This window comes from Corapipo altera, unplaced genomic scaffold (genome assembly GCF_003945725.1).
Source record: "Corapipo altera isolate COAL_440 unplaced genomic scaffold, ASM394572v1 61085, whole genome shotgun sequence".
Taxonomy (NCBI): Eukaryota; Metazoa; Chordata; class Aves; order Passeriformes; family Pipridae; genus Corapipo; species Corapipo altera.
Window position 1 is genome coordinate 214,567 of NW_020885021.1, and position 22,664 is coordinate 237,230.

The 22,664-nt window shown below is 45.0% G+C and overlaps 1 protein-coding gene and 1 long non-coding RNA gene across 2 annotated transcripts in view; both read left to right on the forward strand.

Annotated features, from left to right (window-relative positions):
- The first annotated feature begins 11,272 nt into the window (after positions 1 to 11,272).
- Positions 11,273 to 20,027, forward strand: LOC113959086. Its single transcript, XR_003531697.1, has 5 exons — positions 11,273 to 11,429; positions 15,448 to 15,458; positions 16,707 to 16,711; positions 19,452 to 19,456; positions 20,015 to 20,027. It is a non-coding gene; the product is annotated as an uncharacterized LOC113959086 (long non-coding RNA).
- A 586-nt stretch (positions 20,028 to 20,613) lies between these two features.
- Positions 20,614 to 22,664, forward strand: part of LOC113959087 (Golgi phosphoprotein 3) — a 67,725-nt gene continuing 65,674 nt past the window's right edge. The window contains exon 1 of the mRNA XM_027667855.1: positions 20,614 to 20,826. Coding sequence (XP_027523656.1) covers positions 20,614 to 20,826 — 213 coding nt within the window. The remainder of the gene's footprint in view (positions 20,827 to 22,664) is intronic.

Genomic DNA, 22,664 nt, shown 5'->3' on the forward strand with positions numbered 1-22,664 from the left:
TTTTGAATATCTCCAAGGATTGAAACTCCACAACCTTTCCTGGACTGCCTGTTTTGTTATTTGACGGTTCAGCTTGTATGAACTGCCTTTTGTCATGTCACTGAATACCTCTGAGAATCTAGATCCATCTTCTTTACTCCCTGCCCCTGCTTCTGCCCCCTAGTCAGGTGTTTATATAAACTGAAAAGATTTCTTGCCCCTCTGCCACCTAGAACATTATCTTCTCCAGGCTGAATGATCCCAGCTCTCAGTCTCTCCTCATATCAGATTCTTCAAGCCCTTTAATGATCTTAATGGGCCTTCACTGGACTTGGTCCAGTACACCTGTGCCTGCTCTGATACAGTAGGAGCCCAGCACTAGACACAGCACTGCAAGCATGGTCTCACCATTGCTGAGCTGAAAAGAACGATCACCTCATTCCACCTGTAGGCAATGGTTTTCCTAATGCAGCCCAAGAATACATTTGCCTTCTTTGCTGCAAGGGCATGTTGCTGGCTCAGGTAGTTCCTGCAGGCTTCATCTGTAGCTGGTGTTCAGTTTGAACTACAAACAACAGAAAGACTGTAAGCTTTTCCATAGAGAGGCTAAGCAAATGTGGGAGAAGCCCACATTTAAGTTTTTGTGTGAGTTGACACAGGCAGGCAGCTGGGACAACCACAAACTAATGGATAGAATGCAAAGAGTAAATTTATTTCTGTTATCTCACTGACCAAGGCTGCCCCAAAGCAACACCCAGGCAGAGGTACACAAGTGGAGACACAGGCACCATTAAACTGGGTCCATGCCAGAGGATCATTAACCTGCTGTTCACACAGGCTTATCAAGCCTTATTCCCAGCTGCAAGGTAGATTGACTGATTTACAAATATTCTCAACAGTCTTCTGCTTTTTAACCCATTCCTCACAACTGCTGGTTTTGGCTGAGGTAGAGTTTTCTTCCCAGTGGCTGGTATGGGGCCATGTTTTGGATTTGTGCTGAACACAGTGATGATAATATAGAGTTGTTTTTGTTGTTGCTGAGCAGGGCTTACACAGAGCCAAGACCTTTTCTGCTTTTCATACTGTCATGCTGGCAAGGAAGTTGGGGATGCATGGGAGGTTGGGAGAAGACACAGTCAGGACAGGTGACCCCAACTGATCAAAGGGATATTCCAAACCATATGACATCCTGCTCAGTATATAAAGTAGGGGGGAAGAAGGAGGAAGGGGGGGGATGTTTGGAGTTATGACATTTGTCTTCCCAAGTCACTGTTATGTGTGATGGGGCCATGCTCTTCTGGAGATGGCTGAACACCTGCCTGCCCATGGGAAGAAGTGAATTCATTCTTTGTTTTTCTTTGTTTGTGTGTGCAGCTTTTGCTTTTGCTATTAAACTGTCCTTATCTCAACCCACAATTTTTCTAGCTTTTACCCTTCTGATTCTCTCCCCAATCCTATTGGTGGGGAAGTGAGTGAGCAGCTGTGTGGAAATTGGTTGCTGGCTGGGGTTAAAAACCATGACAGTCTAAATCTTTGTGAAGTTGTTACAGGGCAAACCAAATAGACTTTAAAAATTGGGGTTTATGCCTCTTATTGTCCAATACTCTTAAAATCTTAACTTGTCCCTTAGCTCACTAATAATCTGTTTCCAGCTCTAAATTTTTCATCCACCTTATCCTATGGTAGAAAGTTTCAACTTGACATTGTATCTTCCATTGGAATTCTGCTGCGCTCTGGTATTTCAATGTTAGTGAATGTTGCAGGATACTTAATTATGAGGTGTCTAAAACAATTTGCCTTACTCCATAAATTATGTGGTGGTTATGCAAGATTTGTGGCTAAATCAACCTGTTGTCATAACTGTTGCTGAGGTGGCTAAATAGAAATACAGGAAAAGCTTTCAGTTGAAATGATTGAGACTTAATTGCCATTAATTTTCTGCTATGTTCTATTTTGTGCAAAACTCATATCTATGATGAAAGAATGAACATTAAATGAAATGCAATATCTGAATTGCAGAAAGGCTTCTGGTATGATTGCTAATTCCACATTTAAGTTTTTATTATTAGATGCCAGTCAGCTGTACTTCCATACAGTGGTATTTGCTGCACAGTATCCTGGGATTTAGGCTGAATCATAGAATAGAATCATAGAACAGATTGGGTTGGAAAAGACCTCCAAGATCATCAAGTCCAACCCCTGATCCAACTCCAATTACTATATCATGGCACTAAGGGCCACGTCCAATCTCTTTTTAAAAACCTGAATGTGAGGACAGCCTAAGTTCTGTAAGAACTGATTAGTTTCTGTAGGAGAAACTATTCCTGAAGTTTTTAGTTAAAGCAGTAGTTGACAGAAGATATGTTATTAAAGATCAATGTGTTGTACAAAGGCATTTTATCTTTGACTCGAGGCCTTTTGTACGTGAGAGGTTTTTCTCATTTACCTTAATGAAAAGTAACTACTTGATTTAGGAATGCTTTCATGTTAGTTTCTGATAGTCTGTAAAGTTGACATTATTGATACCTGACAGATGGAAGAAACCAAACTGGGATGTTTGATACTCTTGAGGACTGGTTTGATGAGTTGGAGCAAACTAAAGGGAATGTGAAATACAAAGCAGTGACTACAAATGAAGGCTACAGACTCTCTGAAAAGTAAGCTTGCCCTGCTTAATAGCAAAATTTGGATATGCATCTCATTAAGATTTTATGAAAATCAGTGCTACCTTTGATGCTGAGCATTAATATAGGGGTTTTTTGTTTGGAGTGGGTTTTTTTTACTTTTTTTAAGGATCTGGTTTCCATCTTGTTTTATGGGATTCTTTGATTTAGTACCTCAGGATGTCATCTTACACAACTACTGCTCAAGCAGGGTTAACTTCAACATTAGGTCAGGCTACTTGAGACCTTGGTCAATCAAAATTTGAATATATTTAGGGGTGGAGAATATCACCTTAAAATGGGATAGAAAATATGTAGGTCTGGTGCCTATGCTTTGTCATAATTATTGATCAGCTTTCTCAGTTCTGTATGTTTACTCTGATAAAATTTCAAGTTAGATGCATTTGGGATATTCTATTATTTTAGTTGGGGGAAGTAACTGATTTAAGTATATCTGCAGAATGTGCTGATGGATGTTAACTTGCATCTCCTTTAGTAGAAGGTTAGTGATGTATACTTCTACCAATTTAGCTAAGCAATATCTATTGGTGAACCCTTTGGGATGTATATGAGGCTTTGTATGCTACTGCTGTTAAATAGTCTAATCCTAAAAGGTTTCACAGATCTTGGAAACAAACACCAATTTTCAAAGAACAACATCTTTATTTATTCCAGAACTCTGTCTTGAGAGACTCAAAGTGTGGTTAAGTACTTATCCTTGTTGCTTCTGTGGGCCTTTCAGGCATCCACCTGCTCTGGCATGGGTCTCGTCCATGGGCTGCAGATGGGTGTCTGCACTCCCGTGGACCTCCATGGGCTGCAGAGGGACAGCCTGCTTCACCATGGGCTTCACAATGGGCTTCAGGGGAATCTCAGCTCCAGTGCCTGAAGCACCTTCTCCCCCTCCTTCTTCAATGAACTTGGTGTTTGCAGAGTTGTTCCTCTCACATATTCTCACTCCTCTCTTCTCTGAGTGCAATTACATCTGCGCCATAACTTTTTTTTTTTTTAGATTGAGACAAGGCACTTTACTGAAGCAAAAGCAAAAGTTTGCACGTGCACAAGCAAAGAGGAAAAACAATAATTTTATTCTTTACTTACCATCAGCAAGCGATGTCCAGCCACTTCACAGGAAGCAGGACTTCAACATGCATAGCGGTTTCTCTGGAAGGCATATGTAAATAAGGAATGCCCCCCCTTCCTCCTTCTTTTCTTAGCTTTTATATCTGAGCTGACATCATATGGTATGGAATATCCCTTTGGTCAATTTGGGTCAGCTGTCCTGGTTGTGTCCCCTCCCAGGATCTTGCCCATCCCCATCCCCAGCCTAATGATGGGGGGGGGTAGAATGTTGAAAGACAGCACTAATGCTGGGCCAACACTGCTCAGCAGTAGCCAAAACACCTTTCCAGCTCCCAATACAGAACTCAGGACTGTGACGGCTGCTATGGGAAAAATGAACTCCATCTCAACCAGACCCAATACAACATCCTTGAACTGTGATGTGAACTGCTTACAAAGCATGGAAACAGTTATCTAATAGAAACTAGTTATCTAATAGTACAGGGTTATCTTTGAAACACTGGGACGCGTGCGTTGTGTCGGCGCGGGCCCGGCCCGGCCCCGGGCACGGAAAGGAGCGAGAGAATGGGAGCTTTGCCTGTGCAGACAGTACCATCGTGGGAGTTGAGAGGGGAGCCCCGGAACACACAGAAGAGAAGGACAACTCTAAACCCGGGCAGATGGAGCTCGTCAGCCCTGTAAGGCCATCCATCTAAGAGAAGGTCACTCTAAACAAACCTACGTCCTGAGGACCTCACTGCCACCGTCCAAGCTTGCTCGGCCCCGGCAGATGAACCTTAGGATTAAAGGGTGGGTTCAGTTCAGCGCACACTGTGTCTCACCTAAAAAACCCATTGCGCAGGCTCTAAGACCTTACCCGCATTTGCAAAGCCCTGTATCACCAGCGCGCTTGTAACAAATGTGGGTAAAGACCTTTCCCTAATCTTCGTTCGTGAAGACTGGCCATGATCTTTGAAGAGTGAGAGAACCTAGGTGGTCTTAACAATCAGTCTTAGATGTTATAATAAAATGTAGGACTTAATTGCAGTCTTGGAAAGGCAGGGGAATGTTGCAGTGAAAATAAGAAACAGCTCAAGATTGGAAGAAAATATCGCATCAATCTGAAAATAAAGGGGAGGGTGTTGAGGACAATATAATTATCTAGTAGGAAAGATTATTGTAGCTATAAGAATGAATATATAATTAGCATGTGGGCGAGAACACTCACCACTGTAAAAAGGAGCTTGGAGATTGTTCTTTGTTTTTTAAGTGCAATAAACATCACATCGATGGCCCTGAAATCAGTCTGGGCACAACAGTATTTACAACGGATTCCTAAGTCCCAGCTTCATGGTGGTATGATAACCACAGCTGCCAAGATTTTGGACTTGGTGGGAGAAGTGCAAAGCTTGCAGGTGAAAATGGGTGAAGAACATAGTCAAGATATTTCCAGAGATATACATACTGTTCCAGTGCTGAGAAATTCTGCTTGTTTGTCATACTTATTTCCATTTGCTTTACTTCAGAGATAGTCTATCATATCAGCTTTACCCACTAGCACCTGGAAAAACTTGGAAGATGACGATGACTTGGTCAAGAGGGATGATGAATTTGTTGATCTAAGTGGTGATATGTCATAAAGCGTATATAAATTAAAGTATGACTTGTATGTGGCTGAGTTTTAAATGTTGCAATGTGTCCTAATATAAGGAACTCACTCAAGCATCTGCAGCCTGTTTAATGGGTTTGTGAACTTGTGAAGAGTGATGTACCATCAGACTTCCAAATACATAAATTATGTTTAATGTCTCAATAACTGCAGTCTCAGTAACCACAGCTATAGAAAAATAACAGAAAAAAGAAACTTGTGATAATATATCAACTGAAACCAGAATGCTGAACCAATGAACCAAGGACTCTTGACAAAACAACCAAGATAAAGCCAGATTATGAGGAACAAACAAGGCCAACTAATCAAACTAAGGCAAGGATAATTCCAGCAGGGGGAGATTACGACCACCAACTCATGTCCCACCAACCCAAGAAACCCACTGACTCAAAAGAAGAGCAAGACTGAGCATGGGGACTAATTAGCATAAGAATCAAGAGAAGAATTTAGCCAGTAGAAGATAGAATACTAATTAATATAAGAATGATGTAATTTGTAGCAAATGAACATTAATTCTTTTGTTTGCTAAAATGTTTAAATAGTGAAAAGTTTTGATAGTAAGGTGCTGGCTTTGTGAATTTGCCACCCATCACCCCTTTAAATCAAATACCTCAACTCTGTATGTGGATTGGTCTCTTGCACATGGGGTGAAAGAACCTGTTTCGAGACAACAAGAGGAGCCCATACTGGAGCAGATTTACTGGTAGGACTTATGACTCTGTGGGGGACCCATGCTGGAGCAGCCTGTTCCTGAAGGACTACATCCCATGGCAAGTGACTCACGCTGGAGCAGCTTGTGAAAAACTGTATTCCATGGGACACTGAGGGTGGCAGAGCACTGGAACAAGCTGCCCAGGGAGGTCATGGAGTCTCCCTCTCTAGAGACATTCGAAACCCACCTGGACGCATTCCCGTGTAACCTGCTGTTGTGGTTTAGGAATGGTACTCCCCAATTTAGTGCTCCCATTGAGACTCTCCAAACCACGAGCAGCTCACTCACTCCCCCCTACCACTCCTCCCCATGGCAGGATGGAGAGGAGAATTGGAGGCACAAAAAGTAAATATCAGGGGTTGAGATAATAACAAGTTACTGGAAACAGCAATGAGATAAGAAAATGAACAGTAACAGTAACAATACTAATGACAGAGGGTCAAGAGGAGGCAAACGAAGAAAGGTGAATGATTCACATGGAACCCCCCCCCGACAATACCTGACTGCTGCCTCCGCCATGCTATGTCAACATGGACGAGAGCTCTTCCCCTGTCCCCGGAAAATGACGTGAGGTGATATAGAATAACCTCTGTGTCCTAGCCAAGCCCCCTCCTGGCTACTGCAAAAATTAACCCTGTCCTGGCTGGAACCAGGACATCTGTTCTAGGTGACCCTGCCTTGGCGGGGGGGGGAAGACTAGATGCTCTCCAGAGGTCCCTTCCAACCGTAACAGTTCTATGATTCTGTGACTCACATTGGAGAAGTTTGTGGAGGACTGTCTCCCACAGGAGGGACCCCACGCTGGATCAGGGGAAGGAGTCCTCTCCCTGAGGAGGAAGCAGTGGCTGAAACATGTGACCATTACTGACCGTAATCCCAATTCCCCATCTCCCTGTGATCCTTGGATGGAGGAGGTAGAGAATCATGAAAAAAGTTAAGCCCAGGAAGGAGGGGGGGGGGGGGGGGGAAGGTGTTTTTAACATTTGGTTTACTTTTCATTATCCTACTTGGATTTTGATTGGTAATAAATCCAATTTATTTCCCCAAGTTGAGTCTGTTTTGCCTGTGACAGTAATTGGTGAGTGATGTCTCCCTGCCCTTATCTCAGCTTATGAGCCTTTTGTTATATTTTCTCTCTCCTGCCCAGCTGAGGAAGGGAGTAATAGAGAGGCTTTGGTGGGCAACTGACATCCAGCCAGGGTCAAACCACCATAGTTCTGGAGTTCTCCCAGTTCTGGAGAACTTCGGCCAAGGGTGTCACATTCTCTACTCCAGCCACATTCCCCATTTTTACCTTATTTTAGGGACCTGAACCCTGAATTCCCTTTTTACCAAAATATAGGTACCTTTTTTCCAGAGGACTCGAACCTCTCTTAGAGATTCTGAGAACTCTTTCTCATTCAAAATGGTGTAACGCAGGACTCAAACCTGCCTACTTGGATTGCAGGACTCAAGCCTGCTTCCTTGGAGTGCAAAACTTGAACCTGCCTCCCAACAGCCTCTGTGTCAAAATTTAAACTATTTGTCTATGCGGCCTCCCACTCCAAAGGTCCTAGGTGAACTCCCCTGTCTGCCAGCACTACGGACGTTTGGAGTTGAGAGGATCCAGAGACCAGTCCTAGGATCCCATCTGAGTCTCTATTTATTAACAGAAGGAGAGTGTCTTAGTTTAATGAGACAAAAGTGTTTGCTAAAGGAGGACAGGATAGAAGAAAAACCAAACTCCTCCCTCTGAGTTATTATAACTTAGAAATAAAGAGCCTTCAGTCAAAAAGGTGTGGAAAAGAAAATAACTGTCGCTGTTAGAGTCAGGGACGACCAATGAGACATAGAATCTTCTTTCAAAGCAGGGATAGGATTACAAGAAGGCTATAATCACTTTATTGTAATAGGTTGCAAACATTTATACTTTTCATGCATCACACATTAACCTTCTGTTGGTGCCTTCATAGATCAGGCCATACACATATCACTTTCTATTGGTATACATAGATCAGGCAATCAGGCCATACACATGTCAACCTGCCATTGGTACTTTTATGTATACACACCAGGATTGGTTGCAAACTAGTAAACACAGTTTTTGTCGAGTCATCCTGACTTGTAAAAAGTACAGGAAGTCCATTTCTGTCTTCCATCTTCTTCCTGTCTGAAAGTTGCCCACATTCTTCTGCATGCTGTGTTCTCCTCCTTTCAGGAGTATACTGTAATCCGGTTTATGTCCACTGCTTTGTCGATAAATGCCAGGCTACTGACAGGCTTGCTGTCAACCCCAACAAATAACAGCTCTTTACTATGTATATATATATGTAACACAACAGAACAAGCAACAATTCCATAACCGAAACTTTCACCGAAACCAATTAAGTATTCTTTGTCTTTCGGCGCAGTTATAACCACACCCAGCGAGGTGGTGGTGAGCCTCCGGAGGCAAGGTCTGCAGTGACTCACTCACGGTCACCAGATGGCACTGTTGAGCTCTGACGAAAATGCGAGGGCTGCAGTGACTCCCTTTCAACCAGCAGGGGGTGCCTGCGGGCTGTTCCTGGGGTCTGCTGGAAAACAGGGCTCCCCAAACGGCAAAAAGGAAACTCCCTCCATGCAAAACAGAGCTCCCCACACGGCACGAAGGGAACTCCCTCCTGGCAGGCCGTCTCCGAGAGTGCTCGCTCCAGACAGTCCTGGGCCCCCTCCCCTTGGTTATGGAGGCGGTGGCTGGCAAGGGACCGAGGTGCCGGTCCATCCAGCAAAGAACAGGGAGACCCAAAAGCTCCACGAGGCAATGGCATCCTCTGTGAACACAGAGGTGGTGTGGGACCCCCTGCCCCGAGCACCGTAGGGACTCTTTCACCGGGGGACAAACAGGAGCTCCTCTGATCCTCGGCAGCTCCGAAAGGCACCCAGGCAGTCGTGGCAGTCCGCAGAGAAAGCCGTCACAGGGCGCCAGTGGTAGGGGGACGAGCCGGGACCCCTCCTAAACTACGATGAGTCTCAGCAAAGCAACTACTGAGTGCCGAAGGCAATGGAACCAGAGGGGGATGGAAATCAGCACTGGTGGAAAACTGAGGTCTCCCTTCACCCCACCAAAGAAGCAGGGCAGAAGTGGAGTAAAGTTCACCCCCCCAGTCTAACAGGCTCACTGCCCAATGCTCCCCACCCCACCTCTCACCTGGGCCGGCCCCTCAGCCGTGGCTACAGGGGGTGATGGGGTTTCCCTTAAGCAATTTAGCTGGTGTGCTGAGGTTATTTAACGTTTCAATAGGACAGTCATTAAGGCCCAGCTAGACAAGCAATGAAAATTGATGTTTATCTCACCCTAGCAAAGACTGTTGGTGAGGAAAATTCACCAAAAAATAAAAAAAAATGAAACTATAACAAAGAGAAAAGATGCTCTTGCTGAGTTGCAAGGTTCAGACTGGACCCCCTTGCTTCCTAAACTCCCTCACAAGATGGAGCCTAGGTGAGGCTGGATCCAGTCTTAGCCTGTTGGAGAATAGAGATTATATGTGAACAATTTCTATTGCATTTCTGTGAGCCTTGCCTTGGCATGGCTGGGTGCAGACAGTAAAAAAGAACTGCGTAGCTAAATATGGCTACAGGCGTTGAAGCTAGAACAAAGGAGGCTTTTTGCCAAGGTCAAGGAGGAGTTTTTGGCAGGTGAACAAGTTTTCTCATCTCCTATGGACACCTGTTGTGGTCCAATTAGCACCGGACAACAAAGTATGTTTTCCTTATGTATCCAATGTTGTGTGAAGAAGAATCACACGTCTGAGCGTAATATACAGTATATAAGGTGTCTTTCTTCTAATAAAGCCGACATTTTGCCGACCAAATTGGTCTGTGAGTGATCTGTCCGTGCCTCTCCGCCGATATTAGCCCCCAACTGTAAAGAGTTTGGACCCCAAGTTCTGAGGCAGAGTCAGTTTATTTCAGCTCGAGCTGGAGCCCTCTGCAACTGACCCAGAACAAATAAATCCTTGGGCAATTATACCCACAGAATCACAGAATCATTTAGGTTGTAAAAGACCTCTGAGATCATTGAGTCCAACCTATGACCGAACACCACCATGTCAACCAGACCATGGCACTAAGTGCCACATCTAGTCTTTCCTTAAACACCTCCAGGGACGGTGACTCCAACACCTCCCTGGACAGCCCATTCCAATGCCCAATCACCCTTTCTGTGAAGAACTTCTTTCCTAATGTCCAATCTAAACCTCCCCGGCGCAGCTTGAGGCTATGTCCTCTTGTCCTATCGATAGTTGCCTGGGAGAAGAGGCTGACCCCCACCTGGCTACAACCTCCTTTCAGGTAGTTGTAGAGAGTGAGAAGGTCACCCCTGAGCCTCCTTGTCTCTAGGCTAAACAATCCCAGCTCCTGCAGCCAATCCTCATAAGACTTGTGCTCCAGATCCTTCACCAGCTTCATTGCCCTTCTCTGAACTCATTCCAACATCTCAATGCCCTTCCTGAACTGAGAGGCCCAGGGCTGGACACAGTACTCAAGATGTGGCCTCACCAGTTCTGAGTACAGTAAATTTCCCTAGTCCTGCTGACCACACTATTTCTGATACAAGCCAGGATGCCACTGGCCTTCTTGGCCACCTGGGCACACTGCTGGCTCATGTTCAGCCAGCTGTCGACTAGCACTCCCAGGTCCGTCTCTGCTGGGCCACTTTCCAATCACTCTTCTCCCAGCCTGCATGGGGTTGTTGTGGCCAAAGTGTAGGACCTGACACTTGGCCTTGTTGAACCTTGTACCGTTGGTCTCAGCCCATCTATTCAGCCTGTCCAGATCCCTCTGCAGAGCCTCCCTACCCTCCAGCACCCAACTTAGGGTCGCACGTGAATTTACTAAGAGTTCCCTTTTCATGCACTGTCCACACAACAGTTGGTCCAGTGGTGTTTCAGGGGTTGGATTCTTCTTGTTCCTCACCAGACTCCTTCCGTGTCTCCAGGTAGGCTGTCTCCTTTCTTATTTTCTAGCTTGGGCCAGCCTTGGGGCCCTTTTTGTGTAGCTCAGTAACAGGCTTGACTTATGTTTATCCTCTGCCTTATCTATACCAAAGTCACATCCCTTATCTGTTACCTGTTCTTGAAGGTCTTTTCCCTTGAGTCCTCTTATCTGGTGGTATAAGTGAATCCAGCCTTTCTCTATTTCCACTCTGATATTGGGGTTTAGAGATGTAACAAGAAGTAATAGTTTTTGTAGCGGAATGCACCATAGAAACTCCATATAGCTGAGCCAAGTGATTTAAAAGGACTAACCAAGCAAAGTAAAGAAACAATGAAGAAGGGAACTGAGGCAGCCAGCCAAGCAACACCAAGTTACTCTATAACCAGGGGTATTGTCTTAAAAAGGTCATAAGGCAGTCACTCAGAACTTTGGGGGCTCAAGACAGAGAAGACCAGCAAAGACCCTCAGTAAAGCCCCTCAGAGACCTTATAAGGATATGTCTATATGCTAATAAGTGTTCGGAAATGTCATGAATATGTAACAGGAATGTGGGGAACAAAAAATGCATAATTATGTAATGCTGACATATAAGTTGTAGCAAAGATACCTCTGTGTGCACTTTGGTGAACTGATTCCCAGGGCAACCCAGTGTGCTGTGACCATGCAGTACGTTGTAATAAAGAATGCCTGGCTTCTAAAACTCACAAATTTTGACTTAGATGCTTCTTTTAAGAGCCAATTTTAGGCAGAACCCCTACTTAGCCATTCATGCTAATGAACAGAATTAATTTAAAGTTCATCTGCTCTAAGTTTTGAGCCGGGCCCACTAATACTAAGCTGTAAGCAAGTTACAATTCAACTTAACCCTAAGGAATCACACAATAAATTTCTAATATTCTATAAGTAAACTTATTTTAATCCTCAAACTCCTGTCCTCTGTACTGAGTTTTTGTGGCCAAGTTTTGGTAGCAGGGTGGCTACAGGGGTGGCTTCTGTTAGAAGCTGCTAGAAGCTTTCCCCATGTTCAGCAGAGCCAATGCCAGCCAGCTCCAGGATGGCCACTGGACAAGGCCAAGCAAATCAGCAATGATAGTAACACCTCTGTGATAACATATTTAAGAAGGGAAAGAAAGTTATTGCGCAGATGAAAATTGCAGCCAGAGAAGAGCGGAGTGAGAACACATGAACAACTCTACAGACACCAAGATCAGTGGAGAAGGAGAGGGAGGAGGTGCTCCCGATGCCAGAGCTGAGGTTCCCCTGCAGCCCGTGGTGAAGACCATGGTGAAGCAGGCTGTCCTCCTGCAGTCCATGGAGGACCACAGGAGTGCAGAGATCCACCTGCAGCCCATGGAGGAACCCATGACGGAGCAGGTGGATGCCTGAAGGAGGCTGTGACCCCGTGGGAGGCCCATGCTGGAGCAGGGTCCCTGCAGGGACCTTCTGATCCATGGAGAGAGGACCCCACATTGGAGCAGGTTTTTCTGGTAGGACTTGTGGCCCTGTGCAGGACCCATGCTGGAGCAGCCTATCCCTGAAGGACTGCACCCCATGGAAAAGTGACCCATGTGTCAGCAGCTTGTGAAGAACTGTCTCCCATGGGATGGACTCATACCAGAGGAGTTCACGAAGGACTGTCTCCCATGGGACTGTGCTCCCACGGGGAGCAGGGGAAGGAATCCTCTCCCTGAGCAGCGGCAGAAAAAACAACTGACTCTAACCCTCACTCCCCATCTCCCTGCGCCACTGGGGGGGAGGAGGTAGAATTTGGAAGGAAGGAGGGCTGGGGGGGAAGGTGTTTTTAAGATTATTTTACTTCTCACTCTCCTGCTCTGATCCTGTTAGTAATAAATTTAGTTAATATCCCCACTTTGAGTCTGTTTTGTCTGTGATGGTGATCAGTAAGTGATCCCTCCTGGTCCTTATCTCAACTCATGAATCCTTTATTGTATTTTCTCTCCTATGTCCAGTTGCAGAGGGGAGTGAGAGAGCAGCTTTAGTGAGTACCTGGCATCCAACCAGGGTCAACCCACTACAAATCCCTAAGAAAAAAAGCCATATCATTTTTCCAGCTATATTTTGTATTTATTGTGCTGGTTTTTAGCTCTTTTTTGGATTAATTATTGAAGCCCCAAATCCCCTTTCTTCTTCCTCAATCTAGTTATCAGGGAGAAAAAAAAAGCCACTAAATGGCAAAAAATATGAGCATGCTGTAGATGTACAAGGCTGATTGCAAAATTATTGTTTAGTTGTGAGTTTTCAGATAGTTCCTGATTACTAGTCAGATTTCTGCTCTGCTTGAATCCACTGTGATTGCTACAAATACTACTATTAAAACCTGGAGACACTCTACAGTCATATACCCTTGTGTCTCATGGTTAGGTATTATACATCTTAGTCATGTGCACATAGTCTTGTGCTTGGTGCTAAACAAGTACATAGCAGGAGTTCATACATATTTATAGATCATTAATGAACTCTTAAACAATGCAACTGGTACTTATGAAAACATACTTATACAACTGGACAGCAATATGTTTTTAAATAGCTGGCTAGCCTATGTCATGTTTGATGCTAAAATGCTTATAAATCTATACTATACAGGTAATATGTCCTAAGTGTCCTTTGTCCCAACAATTTAAATTATTACTTTAATTTGAACTAAGAATGTGGTCTACAGTGTAGATTTCATTCAAAAATTCCTTGCAAATCCCCTGTGAAGAGATTTCTGTTTGAATATCATCTCTTCAGCATCAAATGTATTAATTAATGTTTGCATGAATGGTAAAGTGACATCCAGTGAGATCTCTTTAAAAGCCATCACATCATAGACATGATCGAGTGATAATATCATTTTACAATACTGAAGACAAATAGTGTTGCACATATATAATCCAGTGCAGAATTAACCCAAAGAAAATCAATCCACATTTGGCTTTTTTTAACCCTATGGGGAAATGTTCACAGGGCAATATTCTCAAGCTTTCTGCTTTTCAGTCAACAGCAGTATCTGGAATACAGGTCAAAACAGAAAAATGGCAGTGCCTGTGGGACTGCTTTGTTGCTGAGTGAGCAGTCTGTGCTGGTTTTGGCTGGGATAGAGTTAATTTTCTTCATAGCAGCTATTATGGGGCTGTGTTTTGCTGAAAACAGTGTTGATAATGCAGGGATGTTTTAGCTACTGCTGAGCACTGCTCATGTAGAGTCAAGGCCTTTTCTGCTTCTCACACCACCACCACCAGGGAATAGGCTGTGGATGCACACAAAGTTGGGAGGGGACACAGCTGAGACAGCTGATCCTAAGTGATCAAGGAGATATCCCATACCATATGATGATCCTCATAGAAAGCTGGGGGAAGAAGGAGACCTTCGGAATGATGTTTTGTCTTCCCAAGTAACCATTACGCGTGACGGAGCCCTGATTTCCTGGAGATGGCCAAACACATGCTTGCCCATGGGAAGTAGTGAATGAATTCCTTGTTTTGTTTGTGCATGTGACTTTTGCTTCAACTATTAAACTGCCTTTATCTCAACCCATAAGTTTTCTAGCTTTTACTCTTCTGATTCTTTCCCCCATATCACCGGGGGAGGGAGTGAGTGAATGGCTGTGTGGTGCTTAGTTGTCAGCTGGAGTTCAAGCATGACAGTCCTTTTTGGTGCCCAAGGTGGGATCTGAAGGGTTCATAGAATCATAGAATGGTTTGGATTGGAAGGAACCTTAAAGATCATCTAGTTACAATCCCCCTGCCATGGGCAGGGACACCTTCCACTAGCCTGACCTTGAACACCTCCAAGGATGGGGAGTCCACAACCTCTCTGGACAACCTATTCCAGTGCTTCACCACCCTCACAGCAAAGAATTTCTTCCTAATATCTAATTTAAACCTACCCTCCTTCAGCTTAAGGCCATTTCCCCTTGTCCTATCACTACATGCCCTTGTAAAAAGTCCCTCTCCAGCCTTCTTGTAGGCCCCCTTTAGGTATGGGAAGGTGCTAAAATGTCTCCCTGGAGCCTTCTCTTCTCCAGACCAAACAACCCCAACTCTCTCAACCTGTCTTCACAGGAGAAGTTCTCCAGCCTGTTGTTCAAGATAATGACAGATTTGACTGGAATGTGTTAGATTGAATTTATAGCTGTTATTGCTGTTTAGCTATTAATTGAAAGGCTCCTGTGCTTGCCATGGGCTTGCTTGCCTGACTGCATATTAGACTCTAGTGCTCGTTAGTGGCTGCTTTTTGCTTTCACTGCTTGCTGTACTACTGAACTGCTTATCACCTTACTCTGCTGTGCCTGAGAACATTTTGATAACAGCCATGGTGATGTGCCTGGGCTGGCAGATAGTCAGGGTGTTGCTGCTGTTTCTGTGCTGCTGTACTGGACAGGCTAGAACTCCAGTGTGAACGAGTTGAAGGGACTGTGACCTGCCCATGAGTCCACATGAGAGCAGGATACCACAATGCATCTGTGGCTGTGTATGAGCCCGTGCCAGAGCAGGTGCATCTTGATGCATCTGTGGCCATGGTTATGTCTCTGTCACAGCAGGTATACCTCTGAAGGAATTGTGGCCCAAGGATAAGTCCATGCCAGAAAAGGTACACCTTGAAGCATCTGTGGCTGTGGATAAGTTCATGCTGGAGCACCTCAAAGCATGTGGCAATGCATAACCCCACAACAGAGCAAGTATACTCCTGAAGGGACTGTGGCTCATAGATAAGGCTCCACTTGGAGTAGGTAGTCCCCTAAGAAACTACAGTCTGAGAATGTTCAAGATGTAGCAGGGACAAGGGGAGTAGTTCATTGCAATATTAAACCCTATAGTCTGGTTCAAAGGGGACCAGGGGTGGACATTATTGGATATACCTTTGAATTGTTGTAACCTGGGATTTGAGTTGCATGTTACAGGAATTCATCATTACTATAACAGGAATCACCCAAACCAATGGAGGAGAAGCCTTACAAGAAGCAGAGCAAGTGCAGCAGTGACCTGACCTGAGCTGGAGGTGGTGCCCAATAACTCCATGCAACACACCACCTCTCCTGTCCTGAGTGACCACCATAGCAGATGGAGCCCAAAGTCATGGACTAAATGAACTCAATAGACATTTTATGGCAATTTTACAGGGGTGGTCCATAGACTGATGGAATGTGCATTGTTTTTGCATGGCAAGGTTTTGGTAGTGGAGGGGCTACAGGGATGAGAAGCTGCTAGAAGCTTCCCCCATGTCTGACAGAGCCAGTGCCAGCTGTCTCCAAGATGGACCTGCCGCTGGCCAAGGCTGAAACAATAAGCAACAGTGGTAGCACCTTTGGGATAATGTATTTAAGAAGGGGAGAAAGTTACCGTGCAGAAGCAATTTCAGCCAGAGAAGAGAGGAGCGAGAATATGTGAGAGAAAACTCTGCAGAGGGAGAGGGAGGAGGTGCTCCAGGTACCAGAGCAGAGATTCCCCTGCAGCCCATGGTGAAGACCGTGGTGAGGTAGGCTGTCCTCCTGCAGCCCATAGAGGTCAATGGTAGAGCAGAAATCTACCTGCAGCATGCTGGAGCAGGTGGATGCCCAAAAGTGGCTGTGACCCCATGGGAAGCCTGTGCTGAAGCAGGCTCCTGGCAAGACCTATGGACCCATGGAGAGAGGAGCCCAAGCTGGAGCAGATTTGCTGGGCAGGACTTGTGACCACATGGGAGATCCACACTAGAGCAGTCTGTTCCTGAAGGACTGTATCTCATGGAAAGGACCCACACTGGAGCAGTCTGTTCCTGAAGGACTGCACCCTGTGGAAGGCGGTCATGCTGGAGCAGTTAGTGAAGAACTGCAGCCCATGGGAAGGACTCATGTTGGAAAAATTCGTGTAGAACTGTCTCCTGTAGGAGGGATCCCACACTGGAGCAGGGGAAGATTACAAAGAGCCCTCCCCCTGAGGAGGAAGGGCCAGCAGAAACAAAGTGCGATGAACTGACCGCAACTCCCATTCCCCGTTCCCTTGCATGGCTGAGGGGGAAAGAGATAGAGAATTTGGGAATAAAGTTAAGCCTGGGAAGAAAGTGTAGCCATAGAAACCTATGTAGCTTATTAGTGACTGTATAGTTCACCAGTGTGGCCTAAAATATGTAGTTTATCATTCTTTGTTAAGAGTCTCAACAGGCAGGAATTTTAACAAGAAAGAGGGTTTCCTCTATCTGTGAAACAGGACTGATAAAAGGGAACCGAAAGAGAAACAAAACTGGCAAACTGGTTGGAGTTGGTTGTAGGCCTTGAAACCATTCCATAAGACATGATGCTGTGTCAAAGGCAAGGGGTCAAGAAAAGGTCAAGCTGAGGAAGAGGAAGGAGATGAGCACCAGGGGTCATTACAGGACCTCTGACTCAAATTTGAGAGGCATGTCAAGGGTGGAATGGTTTTGGAAGTAGGTGGGACAGATGAGGTAATACCTGAATTTGTAATTAGGTGACACAATAAAGCTGTGGAACTTGTGAAATTCAACATGCACAATTTGGAATACATTTCCTGTGCATCTGGCTGCCATAATAAAAAGTGCTTTTACTTTCTAATAGTAATACTTATATTTTCTCTCCCCTGTCCAGTTAAGGAGGGGAGTGATAGAGCGGCTTTGGTGGCCACATGGCATCCAGCCAGGGTCAAACCAGGACAATGATATCTGCGTATTATATCAAAGGATGGAAGGAGAGTGGTAGTTAATGAGGATGTATTGGATAGTGTGGGATGTAAATGGTATGGGATAAGGGGTGTAGAATGTGCTGGGTTTTGCTGAGATAAATTTTTTTATGGTATCTTATATGGGACTACATTTTGGATTGTTGTTAGAAACACTTGATAACACATGGATGTTTTAGTTACTGCTGAGCAGTGCTTACATGGAGTCAAGGCCTTTTCTGCTTCTCACACCACCACACCATCAAGTAGGCTAGGGGTGCACACAATGTTGGGAGGGGACGCAGCCAGGACAGCTGACCCCAACTGACTAAAGGGATATCCTACACCATATGATGTCATGATCAGCATAGAAAGCTGGGGGAATGTATTGGGTCTGGCTGAGCTGTAGTTCATTTCCCCATAGCAGCCCTCACAGTGCTGTGCTTTGCATTGGCAGCTAGAAGGGTGTTGATTACACACGAGTGTTTTGGCTACTGCTGAGCACAGCATCAGCACTGTAACATTCCTTCCCAATCGAGGGCAAGATTCTGGGACGGGACACAAGCAGGCCAGCTGACCCAAACTAACCAAAAGGATATTCCATACCATATGATATCAGCTCAGATATAAAAGCTAAGAAAAGGAGCAGGAAGGGGGAGGCATTCGTTGTTCACAACTTCTGTCTGCTGAGAAACCGTTACACATTGCTGAAACCCTGCTTCCAGGGACATGGCCAGCCATTGCTGCTGATGGGAAGTAGAGAATAAACTTTGCTATCTTTTGCTTTGCTTCACTTTCGCGCATGCAAACTTTTGCTTTTACTTTAATAAACTGCCTTATCTCAACCCATGGGCCATTTTTCATCTTATTCTCTCCCCCCTGTCTGTCTGGGATAGAGCAGCTGGGTGGGCACCTGGTGTCCAGTCAAGGTCAACCCACTACAGGTGTAGGGATGTTTGGAGTTGATGGCATTTTGTCTTCCCAAGTAATCATTACGCATGATGGAGCCTTGGTTTCCTGGGGATGGCTGAACACCTGCCTGCCCATGGGAAATTGTGAATGAATTCCTTGTTTTGCTTTGCTTGGGCATGTGGCTTTGGCTTTACCTGTCAGATTGTCATTATCTCAACCCACGAGTTTGCTCACTTTTACTCTTCTGGTTCTTTCCCCCATCCCATCAGTGGTGTGAGTGAGCAAGTGGCTGTGTGGTGCCTTGTTGTCAGCTGGGGTTAAACTACAACACCAGGTTAATTACATGACTATCATCTTGATTGTAATCCTCAGCAAAATATCTGAGTGGCTCATATAGGACTAAATTAATAAAGATTTGAGTAAAATTACTACTCAGAAAAGACATTTTCAGAAAACAGATCTTGTAATGCTATTGTGGTATCTCTGAGCAAATGCTTATTTGATAAAAATAACAGTGATGTCATATCCTTAAGCTTTGTTTTGGCATTTGACCTGGTACAGCAAAAAATTTTAATTAAAAAAACTAGAAAGATAAAAAAATCACAGTGTCACACACTAAGTGAACTGTGAATAATTGGCAGGTCTCCAAACACAGAAGAGGAACAATCTGCAAACACTTGTTCGAGTGATTCAGATCCTCTGGGGATCAGTTTTGTCTGTCTGTTATACTTTTTTATCAATAATCTTGAAGAAGCTATACTGAATTATCACCATGTCACATCAGCAAATTATGCAAGAATTGGGGATGCGGGAAATAATGGAGTGACTTACAAAGTGACTTGGAGCTTTTGTTAAACAGAGTGCACCTAAATATATATAGTTATAGAAATAGTTTATTTATATCTTAGATACATGTTATATGTATTATTTTTTAAAAATCTATATGCAATACCCTAATTGTAGACTAAAAAGTATAGGCAGTCTTTCCATCTTAAGCACTTTAATAAAATATGCTACCTAGAAGCATATATGGCATTTAGCCTTGATAAGTAGTTTTGAGTTTTTGGCATGCCACAGTCAAAAGGGCTCAAGGTTTGAAAAGATGCCTTGTTGACAGCAGAGCTGAGGGACTCAATTTACTTGGTTTAAAGTCGAGACTGTTGAGAGCTCTGTGTGCTCACCTGAGTTTAGTTACTGAGTTTATATATATATTTGCAACCAGACATGCCTATCTCGTATTGGCCTTTTTAGCCACCAATGCGCTTGCAACAAACGTGGGTAGAGCCCTTCCCAAATCTTCGTTCGTGAAGCCTAGCCATGAAAAAATGAAATTATATATATATATGTATGTATGTATTTATTTCTGGGGGTCTGCACAAGCAATCAGACTTGGTCTTGTGGCTAAAAGTGAAATCCAGCAGACATAAGATTGTAAATAAAGCACTTTTTAAGAAAAAAATATTCATTTAAGAGGGTGTACTACCCAGCCTCTGGGTTATGCCACGGCGGGCACCGGCTGTCCGGCCCCCCTTCCCCTCCGCCCAGACCGTTGGATTAACTGTCCTCCACAGCCCCAGGTAACGGTTAGTAACAGTCAATAACAGCGCCCGCACTCCCTGAAGCTGAGGGGGCCGCATCCCTGGGGCGTCCCGTCGACAGCTCCAGCCCAGTGGAGGGCTCCTCCCGTCCGCGGCGCTTTCCGGTCGTACCCCCCCGCCTGCCGCTACCACATCCTCTGCTGACATCAGCCCGCGCCGCCATATTGGAGGAGAAGCCACCTCTGCCAGCTCGGCCTCATCAAGTGAGGAACGCCGGCTACCACCGCCACTGCCTCCGCCTCTCCTGCTTCGGCCGAATCCCACTCCCTATGATTCTCCTCGGCCGGCCACTGTCCCGTTGCGGCTAAGACGGAGGCAGGAGTGGCTCCCGTCCCTTCTTCTCCCCTCCCTAGCTGTCGCCAAGCTCCTCTTCCTGTGGTGGGTCTTTGACCTTCCACCGCCTCCAGCCATGACTTCCTTGACCCAGCGTAGCTCCGGGCTGGTGCAGCGCCGGACAGAGGCCTCCCGCAGCGCCGCCGCCGACAAGGATCGGGAGGCGGGAGGCGGCTCCGAGGGTGGAGGCCGCCGGGACGAGCCCGGAGACGACGAGAAGGGCGACTCCAAGGAAACGCGGCTCACCCTTATGGAAGAGGTGCTGCTCCTGGGCCTCAAGGACCGTGAGGTGCGGCCGGGGGTGCTGAGTAGGGGGTGGCTGAGGGGATACCGGTTATTCGGGGGATTATGGAGGTCGTTGATGGGGAAGGGGAGCCTAAGTGGAGCTAGGGTGCGGGTGGGATGGGAGCAAGGACGCTGCTGGGTGAGTGTTGCTGTGGGTTTGGGGCAGAGGCGTTTCGGGGGACGGTGGACTGTGATGTTGCTGGGTGTAGGGGCGCGTGCTGGAACAGGCTCGGGATTTTGGAGGAAGTGGGGAAGGTGATTGGATGTTGGGCGAAAGGAAAACTGGTGGAGATTTCGGATTGCCCTTTGAATGCAGGGGCTCTAATATTTGTAGTACGCACCTCTGGGCTGGGACAGAGGAGAGTTCACAGATCTTGGTAGAGCTTGGTGCTAATAACACCAAGGTCGTGGGTTCAATCCCCGTATGAACTAATCACTTGGACTCGATGATCCTTGTCGGTCCCTTCCAACTCAATATTCTATGATTCTATCTCAAGGAAGGCAGTGTAGGGCTTGGAGGAAGAAGGAGACCTGGAGCCTCTGGCAGCGTCGGTAGTTGACTTGGTCGGTAGGCCCTGGTTAGACCAGTGATATTTATACTCTTGTACTTACCTGTAATTCTAATGTGGGAGACTTGTTCACTCCTATATATTTTGTCAGACACAACCATATGGTGCTTATGGGGTTCTCGGGTGCTTTAGTATGCTTAGCAGCCCTTTTTAATAAGGCTTTCCAGACTAATGTGTGTTAAAAATGTCTTAAACTTTGGGGAGATATGTTTGACAAAAATGGGCCTTGAATAATGAAAAGTTTTTCAAAATGAGGAAATGGCATTATTATGTAATTATGTGTTTTTACTGAATTTATAGCTTAATTAGGTATCATGATACTGTGAATAACAGTCATTGAAGAAGGTATACTTCTACCAGTGTGCTGGATTTTTTGTTTTATTTCAAAGAGGTAATCAATATAAAAAGCACGCACACTGCAGAAAGTCAGTCTTGTTGGTTTAGTTTGATGTGATGTATGGTGAAGTATAATATACCTTTATTTTATATATGTGTTATAATATGACTAATTAAGCAACCTACTTTTTTTGGTGAGAAGTAAACTAATGAAGCAGTTCATTGATTTGGGTGGAAGTCTCTTAAAACTGTGCATTCATGAGCACAGAATAATGGGGGGGAAAGCTGCTAAATTATGTGTTCTTTGACTCTACATTGCATCTAAAATAGATTTGCTGGTTGATAAAGAATAGGTTAAAGAGTAGCTTTCATAGCTAACATTAGTTTTTAATGTGCGTTTGTTTATCTGTATATATACTTGGCACAATAACGTATTTTATTTCTCAGACTGTGTATTTTGGGCCATATTCCTGTAATCCCATTTTTTTTCAGATGGACCTTGCCATGGCATCCTAATAAAGTCAGTAGATATTCAGTGTTGTATTCTTCCATCTGTTGAATCTGAAGATTTGTGTGTATGTGCATTTCTCTTTCTACATACCTGAATAGTTGCATGAAAGTAAGTTAAGCATGGCAAGACAGATATCTGTCAGGATTACCTAGGAGATCTTGCCTTGAGGAAGGTGGGATAGACTGTGTGATCATTCAGCCCTTTTTTCCCCCCATGATTGCTAAATCTTCTGAATTTGCAAGCATTAGGCTGTAAAGATTTCAAGGCAAGGACCAATCTGTCTGCCTAGAAATATATGGTGCAAGTATTCCATTGGACCTAAAAATCCAGCTTTGCACTGGTGTGCATCGAAATTGTAAATCATCTAACTTTGCTAAGTATAGCAGTGGCAAACACTGCAGGTAATCTAATATTTATTTGTATGAA